General features: G+C 40.0%; 1 protein-coding gene across 1 annotated transcript; it reads right to left on the bottom strand.

Annotated features, from left to right (window-relative positions):
• Positions 1-3,128: 3,128 nt before the first annotated feature.
• Positions 3,129-8,863, bottom strand: LOC109038169 (uncharacterized). The gene is made up of 4 exons (XM_072304433.1): positions 8,460-8,863; positions 6,570-6,635; positions 4,802-4,879; positions 3,129-3,495 (listed from the first exon to the last, which is right to left on the bottom strand). Exons 1-4 carry the CDS (start codon positions 8,861-8,863, stop codon positions 3,153-3,155), a joined length of 891 nt encoding a protein of 296 aa, XP_072160534.1. The 3' UTR covers positions 3,129-3,152.
• Between the last annotated feature and the right edge of the window lie 566 nt (positions 8,864-9,429).

Here is a 9,429-nt window from a genome sequence, read left to right as displayed (position 1 = left end):
GTAGTGATATGGAGCCTAGTGTACCGTAGAATCATGTATTTTCATTAGTTTGACCTCCATTTTGCTCAAAATTTCACCGTGAATCCAAAAATGTAAACTGTAATAAGGTTTGTGGAATAATGAAAAAAATTGTATTCTTGCTATCTTTAAATTCTGAGGGTCAGATTTAGGTAGGTGAGAGACAATAGGGCAGGATCTCGGTATCGAGGGTTGCTGATAGGCCAGAGGGCGGAAGAACCCATGTCATCCGCTTGTTGCGCCGCTTTGACAGGTTTATGGTACCTACACAGGCTGCGGCCTTCTTAGACAGAGTCCGAGTTTGACCTTGGGCCTTGGGTTCAAGTCGAGCCGGTGTAGTGAATGTTACAACTAGAGTCCCTTTATACCCAGAGTTAAGACAACTCGATTATCAGCTGACTGGAAGCCGGCCTTGGCTGGCCGCATATTCCCAAACTCCGCGTGAAAGTGTCCTTGGGCACCGCGGCCATCCTTTCGCCTTTCTCCTTCCTCCCGTCTCGCGTCTCGCCGTCTGATCGTCTCTCCAACCCTTCGGAATGAATGGGGGTGCGCGACCACGCGGTCCACTCTTTTTGTTTCCGGAAAATATCGTCCTCCTCGAACAAGCCCTTCGCAGAGTTGTCACATGTTGAAGGAATTTGAATACGATTATGAACTATTCTTGTTCTCATGTTCGGTTCTTCAAATAGCACTTCAGGATTTTGGGAACTGAAAGTCTGTCTAATATTTTTAGTGGCAGTGAAAAATGAAGAACCGTCACTTCCGTGAGGTTTTATTTGCGAAATTCAACACGGTCAGTTGAATACTTTTCCGAAACACCATGTACATGTGCCATTGAGAGTGCTCATCGCGTAATTGATATAATTCGTTTTTTCTACTTTTTTTCCTCATATTCATTCCTCTCATGCGACTACTTTTAGTGAAGCAGGACGCAGGATGTGCCGCTTGAAAGCGGGAAGCGCTTACTGGGGGTTGTGCCGCTCAGCGGCCACAGAGCCCGCAACACTCGGTTTATATTAAAGTTATTCTATCTTGCATCTTCATTCTTGTCTGCAATAAATTAATCTGGGATTGATAAAATCGCAATATATAGCGATTTTTCCGTTGAGAAATGCTAGTTGGGTCAAGGGAAAGTTGTCCACCGAAATCTAGACTTAATGATTACTCAACGATAATCTTCATATTTCATTTTCAGTGTCATCTTCAAATTCCGGTTTGATAGGTTTTTTTGGTTTATTATGCCATTTTGGCACATTATTTTGTTGTTCTGAATAGATTGCACTGTACAAAGAAATTGCCACTGCAGATAGAAAAAAATAATCTAAGTAGGTGTTTAGGATTAGAATGACAGGAAATTTGGTTTTCAGGAGTTTTGAGTGGCATATCCGATTTGATCCATTTATCATTCGGAAATTTTAATTCGATTTCAACATTTTACTCGGAAGAGCACTGAAGAAAAATTCTAAATTAAATCAATATTTTGTTTGTAACATACCTATGCGAAGGAAAATCATCGATTAAATCAATAGTATGCTCAAAAAACAACTACACGCCTGTCAGTATGTACAATAACCATCTTTGAGTGATGAGAGGATCCACATATTACGAAAGAAAATCTCAAAAACTCAAAGGTTGCCTTCAATATTTGGAGATACAGAACAACATCCACAAATGATGTTTCATTCCTCACCTTGGCCCCTCAAAATGGACTTTAGGGTAGCCTTCAACTGTGGCAGAAACAAAAGAACATACAGATGTGACCGTTTATCCACTTACTGTGACTACCTCCTTCGGTTGGAAAGAGAGAGAGAGAAGTTATTGACTACCTGACTCCTGTCAATATACGATCCTCGCGGAACAATAAGGCGGACCGCATCGGAACCAGCGAACCCTTCGCAAGGACCCGTTTTCTCGGAAAGGTTGAGCGAGGGTCGACTTGGGTCAACACCCGCTTACCTTCTAGTTTTAGGTGACTAAAAACATGCAAAAAGACTTCTAACGCAAGAATCCAAAAAGCAAAGGTTCCAACGGGCCTCTGGACGAAATTAGAACTAGCACCTTTTGCTGCAAGGGAAGAGGCAAAGAATAAATAAGATAAATAAGAGGAAAAGAAAAAAAAAGGAAGCGGAACGGAGGAAGAGGGAGGAGAAGAACACCAACAGGAACAGCAACAAGAACTCCACACACACACACACACACCCCCACACACCCTCTCCCTAGAGTACCTGTATAGCGAGAGTATGGACAGATGTGAAACTCCGAAAATCCACCAGGCCTTCACCGATGCCTCCGCCAATAGAGTTAGGGCCCAGAAATGCAGCCAACCTATGAATTTCAATTATCCAGAGCGATTTACTAATGCAATTGTTACTAACCATCGTTTATAAAGCACGTATTTTACTTAGTTTTTGCTTAAATTTACTCATTTTTGCGGAAGAACGCTCATTTATGTACATTCTTGGCCATCTTGGTTAGAATTGGAGTCTGCAGACTGGCAGTGAAATTTTGTGCGTTAGAAGTTGGTTGGAAGGGTGGCTGCACTTTTGGGCCCTAAGCCCTCCATGAAGCGATCTGTCCATACTCTCGCTATACAGGTACTCTACCTCTCCCTCTCCTTCACTCACACAACAATATTTATCAGTGATTCCCAAGAACCAGGATAGAAAAGAAATCCATCTACACATGACAAAATAGAAAAGACAAATCCCCGTAAATGGCCTTTGTTGTTGGTCCTAAAATGTGTCAACAATTTTAATTTCGCAAAAGACGCAAAAAATGAGAAGTCGAGCGAAGAAACCAAATCAGCAGAAAAAAGGAAAGTACGCAGAGAAACAATGCCAAGACTGCCGTGCTAAGGAGAAACGCCGTACGAACATTCGAGAGTTGCCAAATTTCCTCTGAGAAAATAGTTAGTTCTGAAGAAAGTTATGAATTTTTTTCCTTGACATTTTCAGGAACTTAGGTGAAATTGCGAACAGAATTGACTGAAAAATCGGAGGAAGAATAATTGCGAATTTTCTCGAAAATTCTTGATTTACCAAAGGGCATTTGGCAACGCCTGAAGGTTCTCACGGCGTTTTTCCTTACAGAAGACTGTGTTGACTCTATAGAAGAGGAGGGACGTAATAAATGAATTACTCGTTGGTTGCCAAGAGCCAATGAAACTTCCGCCATTCGAAGGTTTTTTTTTTGACGAGGTGGCAGACGACGACATCCCCGAAGCTGATCTGCAGTTGCTCGAGGCTCTTCCAATGGCGGGAATTTAGATGTTTGAGCATTTTCCCATCTGGATCCGCGTAGGGTTTTGGGATCGGGACCCGGATTCCCCCGCTCTGGGACGGAGACCCCCAATCGACGGAGCTGGCCGTTGAGCCCGAGCGCTTGATTTGGGAACCCGAGAGAATCCACTTGAAAGGTCGCCTCCATGACCCAGACCCAGAGCGAGAATAATCTTTTCTTGAGCCCCCGAGACTATTCCTGTAGCAATTTCATGAAACAAAACAAAAGAAAGTTAAAGAACAATCGATAATCGGATGGCGCATGCATTGAACAGAATGGTCACGTCTAAAGTCAGAGTTTTGGGAGGGTATCCATACCTCTGAAGCAGTCACCAGTATAGTAGCAGTAGCAGTAGCACTTGTAGTAGTAATAGCAGTAGTGGTAGAAGTGATAGTAGAAGTAGTAATAGTAATAGTAGCAGTTGTAGTAGTAGATGTAGTAGTAGTTGTAGTAGTAATAATAGAAGTAGTGGCAGTAGTAATAGTAGTAGTAGTATTAGTGGTAGTAGTGGTAGTAGTGGTAGTAGTGGTAGTGTTGGTAGTAGTGGTAGTAGTGGTAGTAGTGGTAATAGTGGTAGTAGTGGTAGTAGTGGTATTAGTGGTAGTAGTGGTAGTAGTGGTAGTAGTGGTATAGTAGTGGTAGTAGTAGAACGAGAAGAAGTAGATGTAGCAGGAGTAGTGGTAGTAGTAGTAGTAGTTGTCGCAGTAGTAGTAGTAGTCGTAGTAGTAGTAGTTGTAGAAGTAGTAGTAGTTGTAGTAGAAGTAGTAGTAGAAGTAGTAGTAGAAGTAGTTGTAGTTGTAGTTATAGTAGTAGTAGTAGTAGCAGTAGTGGTAATAGTAGTAGTCGAAGTAGTGGTAGTAGTAGTAGTAGTTGTCGTAGTAGCAGTAATCGTAGTAGTAGTAGTTGTAGAAGTAGTAGTTGTAGTAGAAGTAGTAGTAGAAGTAGTTGTAGTTGTAGTTATAGTAGTAGTAGTAGTGGTAATAGTAGTAGTCGTAGTAGTGGTAGTAGTGGTAGTAGTATTAAAAGTATTAGTAGCATCGGTATAGTAATAGTGATGATGGTGGTGGTGGTGGTGGGAGAATTTTTAGGAGTGATACCATTAGAAGTGCTTATAACGAAGCCGGATTAGTAGTGTGGGTATTTTAGGCATCCATATTGAGTAATAGTAGAGGTACTCCGTAGTATAATCCAATATAGAAAATCAACTTTGTCATCGATGGCAAACTTTCATTTCTTTGAAGTAAAAAGAGAAAACTTCATTTGGAGTTAAAATCAATGATACACAGAACAATATTATCTCATTTAAGTAAAATTCTCTTCGGATAAAATCAATTTTGTTTGTATGCACTTTAAAAAAATTAAACTAATTTTCTTTCCAAATCAAATGCACATTTCTCTTTAATTAAAAAAAAAAAAAAAAAAAAAAAAAAAAAAAAAAAAAAAAAAAAAAAATAATATAACTATCAACTTCTGGTCTTCAATTGAGAATAATCATTGAAGTTACCTGTCGATTGGAGCCCTAATAGAGTCGTATTTCACAGGTGGATTATCTACTCTGGCGGGACTGGAACCTGGGTTAGAACTGAAATTAAGCAATAATTGGATGTCTTTAGTCAAAACAGTTTTATATGTATGAAGAGGCCTGTCGCATAAATATGATAAAACCTGTTCAAACTTTTCACTTAATATATTTTTGGGTACCAACGTTTGTAAGAAATAACTGCGGCCTAGAGATCTTCCGAGGTGGTGTTTCACACAAAGCGGAGAAGTTATATTAATATTTCATGATGGCTGAATTGCTTTTGTTATATATACAGGTATTTTAAATTAGCCCGGCACGGTTTTTAAGTATTAAAAAAAACTAAACAACGAAGCCCGTTCAACTCTAGGATTTACGCAATAAAAAAATTAGTCTTAGACGAAGATCAATCAACCTGAAAGATTGAAGCATTCGCCACTTTTTTACAAGCTTTTAAAGATTGAAAACCAGCTGGTCAGTCCATTTCCGGCAGGGAACTCAGGCACTGTACACATTTTATCGAGTTGGGGACAAAACGATGGTATACTACGTATATGCGCCAATATAATAGGCCTTCGGATCTGCCCTCTGTCCGGGCTCGTACCAAGATCTATGCAACTTACAAATGAGGGGCTTAAAGGAAAAAGCGCATAAGTGCAGTGTTCGAAAGAAAAATGGAGATATCGTGATTTCAACCAAATCTAGATTGGAAATAAATTCTGTGAAAAATTCACTGGTAAAATCAAGTTTTTAAGCATTAAACAGTGGGCTTGAACTCTCTTTCCACCCTAAGGCTTTGTATAATTTAAAAACTTTAAACACGTTTTTCTCAAAATAGCAAAAACTGCACTCATGCGCTTTAATGCGGCACTGACAACGCATTTTCGGCGCAGGATTTAGGTTGGTAAGAGTGGCCTCATGACAATGAAAAAAATATGTACATTTGCAGCACACGTTACACTTTTTTTAGGTGTCGACCGGAAATATTAGATGCGAAATGGGTTTTTCATGAATTTTTTTAAAACCGAATAACATATATGGACGTATTTCTATCAAACGGAACTATGTGCATGAAGGCATGAGCCCTGATACCCATAAGAATACATGCACAACAGGGCTCACTTTATAATGCACATAGTTCCGTTTGATAGAAATACGTCCATATGTGATCTCATGGAACTACCTCTAGTGGCGGAAATATTTAGACAAAGAGACAATAAGACAAATATTTTCCTTTATTTTCGATGAAATGTACGTACGCATGCTTTGCATGTGACGTCTTTTCTTAGGTTTTTTACCAAAGTTGCATGGAGTCACATACACGTAATTTCTCTTCATATTTTTTTTCTTATCAAACTTTCATGGATCTATATATAGGTAACCACCACTTTGAGGAGCCATTTTGGGGGAGGGGGTAAGAGCTCCTTTCCCCCAAACAAAATTTGGGACTCTGTATTTTTCAAAGATCTTTCAGGAAAAAACACGGAAAAAACGGTAATGTAGTATCGCGTCCATGATATTGGACTCAATTATCACCTATATAATGTTCGGTTGCTTATTGCTTAAGGAATGCTGCGTAAGGAATGGGCCCTGTGGGGTATGAGGTGAATCAATTCTAGGGCCCAGCCCTAATCTCATTTTTTCCGTGAAGTTGTTTGTTCCTGTTCCAAAATTAATTCGTGCAATAGAGGGTTGACAAACATTGTTAACTTTCAACTTTTGGTTTTCCATTGAAGATAATCACTGAATTTACCTGTCGACAAACCTCATCGAATCGTATTTTATGGGAGCCTTATGTCTATCGCGGTCTGATCTTGAACTGAAACAAAGAAATAATTGGACGTCATTAGGCAGACCAGTCATAGATATATGAAGATTTTTGGAGAAAATGTGTACTCATAACTGCACTTTATCAAAGGGCTGCTAACAAATCGACGGCCTAAGTCCGCAATCACATATCTCGTTTGCGGTGTCTGAAAATCTCAGCTTAAGTCCGCGATCACATATCTCGTTTGCGGGGTCTGAAAATCTCCGCCTCTATGTTAGGTACTTTTTTAAAGGAGAATAAATTGACAACATTCCTTAAAGTTTTTGCAGAATTTTCTTTGCACAGAGAAGAAAAGTCATGGCAGTTTTAAAGAATTTCCGTTGAGTAGTTTTCCGTTTAAAAAATAAAGTAGGTATGACAGGAAGTCTGCGACGTCGCAAACCAAGTTATGTGATCGCTGACTCACACCGTCGATATGTCAGATCGGACGACAGTCACAAGTGGTACGGGAAGTTGGCAAGGAGGAATCTCAAAAAACCATACAAGGATCCATTAAACTTCGCACCGCCACTTAGGGGTCTTTAACTCTCCTGCAGATAGGACCTATTTTCTTAATGCTTGTCATGTCTGAACACAGTCCAAGATAGTCATATCTACGACAATCTCAGAGGAGAGGCATTATATCTGCTCAAGACGACAGCCAGTCAAAGCGGTTTCAATGTGCGCACCGTATTTTTCAATGAAAACCTACCATTTCTGGCTCATATATTAGAGACACCATATGTGCCATTACATTCCCTGTGCGGACAGGTGTTTTTACGGGTGAACCAAATGAAAAAGTTCCTTTCCGCAAAATATGTATGGTCCATGTAAATCTTTTATCATGCAGGGATTTTAGGGCAGAAATACCCCTAACCCTACTTTCAAGCAATTAAATTTTAGAATCAACATTATTTTGGATGAAAAAGCCGCTCTTTTTAGAAGACATTTTCAGATTTTACCTAGATTTTTCAACGTGGAGCGCCACACCTAAAAAAAAGTGATGTTGATTTAACATTCTGGATGTAAAAAACGTGTGCGAGAACTTATAAAATGCTAAATCACCTTCTGCACCAGTTACTTTAGCAATGCCAAGATGTGAAACTAACTGATGTGGCTGGTAATTCAGCATTTCAAAGTTCTCACACACTTTTTTTTACCTCCAGAATGTTAAATCAACTTCACCTTTTTTTCGGTGCACTACAATTTTAATGCCAAATGATCCAATACTTTTTTAAAGTATTTTATTTACATTTTACTCAAAAGAGACCAAAAAGGGTTTCCGAATCCGGTCATTTCAACAGAATTTCTTCTTATTCTTCTTCTTTTTAGTTGAAAGAAATAACAGTGAATGAGGTGTTGCTGAGGAAGAATGCCGCACGATCATGCAAGCGTTGCCAAATTCCCCCTCCCCCCAATAAAGTATTTATTTTCACAGAAAGTTATGCATATTTTTCCCTTGACATTCTCAGATATCATGGTTGGGATCGAGGGCAAAGTTGTCTGAACGATTGTAGGATAACTACTCACCGAAAAAAAAACAGGATGCTGATTTAACATTCTGGATGTAAAAAAGTGTGTGAAAACCCGCAAAACGCTGAAGTAACGGCCACAGCAGATACTTTTACACCTTGACAATGCTAAATTAACTGATGTAGCGGTTAATTCAGTGTTTTGTGAGTTGTCAGACACTTTTCCCATCCAAATTGATAAATCAGCATCCTTTTTTTTCGGTGTAGATTTTTTGGTAAATTCTTTTCTTATCGAGGGAATTAAGGCAATTTCTGAAGGCTCGTACGACGTTTTTCCTCAGCACGGCAGAAAGCTGATGGTCACCTGGTGGGTGGAAGAGAGTACATATCGCCATGAACCTTGTGGGGTGGTAACTTGTCATTAATATCCTTCTCCTTGTCAGGGCTTCCACGCGGACTTGACCCGGCATTCTTGGGACGACTTTCAGAGAGGTCAGAGCCTCCGCTGATGTTATATTGAACTTTTCCCTTCGGCTTCCTTTTGATGGGTTTCTGCACATCCGCTGCCTGAGACTTCTGACCGTTGCCGCTGGTTTTTTTCAGGCTAGTCTTTCCAGGAGCCGCAGCTTCAGTCCCTTTGTCCAGACAGAGCACCGAGTCGCATAGAAGCGCCGTCAAAATGACAGCGACGCTGCAAAGATCGAGGAGTAACCAGGTAAAAATAATATACATAGAATGGACTACTAGATAAAGTAAGAATTTATGCATTCTTGTATGTATACTAGGGAGCCCTGCCCCCTGACCGCTACGCGGCCCAACCCCCGGGATACGCGTATGTATAGACAAAAATGTTCTTCCATTTTAACACACCATTCTGTGTCCGAGCTGTATCGATTTCCAAATTTTTGACGTAACACTCAGATTTGTAAATGATGAGGAATAGCTGGATGTATATAATCTCACAGTCCACTTACTGGAGATATTTCCATTTATTATGTTATTTTTAAATACTTAATTTAAAAAAAAATCGGATTTCGACCGTAAGAGTTAATAATATTTGGTCCGTCCCGACGCGACGCAGCGCCTGCCTTCTCCCTTTGTGTCTGCTGTTTATCTGCTGTAAATATTAACAGGAACTCCGCAATCAAGTAAATTGACCAATGCATGCCACAAATCGAAGCCGGAAGAACGCAGGAAAAATTGATTTAAACCTTATACCTTGAACCCTGAGCGATGCACCGTTTCTCAACTCTTCGAATGAGGAGCCCTTCACGAGCTTTTCCATTGTTCTATAGTTTATTCGAGTCACTCAGGTAGAATCCCACACCTTGACG

The sequence above is a fragment of the Bemisia tabaci genome, chromosome 9 (assembly GCF_918797505.1).
Source record: "Bemisia tabaci chromosome 9, PGI_BMITA_v3".
Classification (NCBI taxonomy): domain Eukaryota; kingdom Metazoa; phylum Arthropoda; class Insecta; order Hemiptera; family Aleyrodidae; genus Bemisia; species Bemisia tabaci.
Note: the sequence above shows the minus strand (reverse complement) of the source record. Positions and strands in the feature narration are given on the sequence as shown.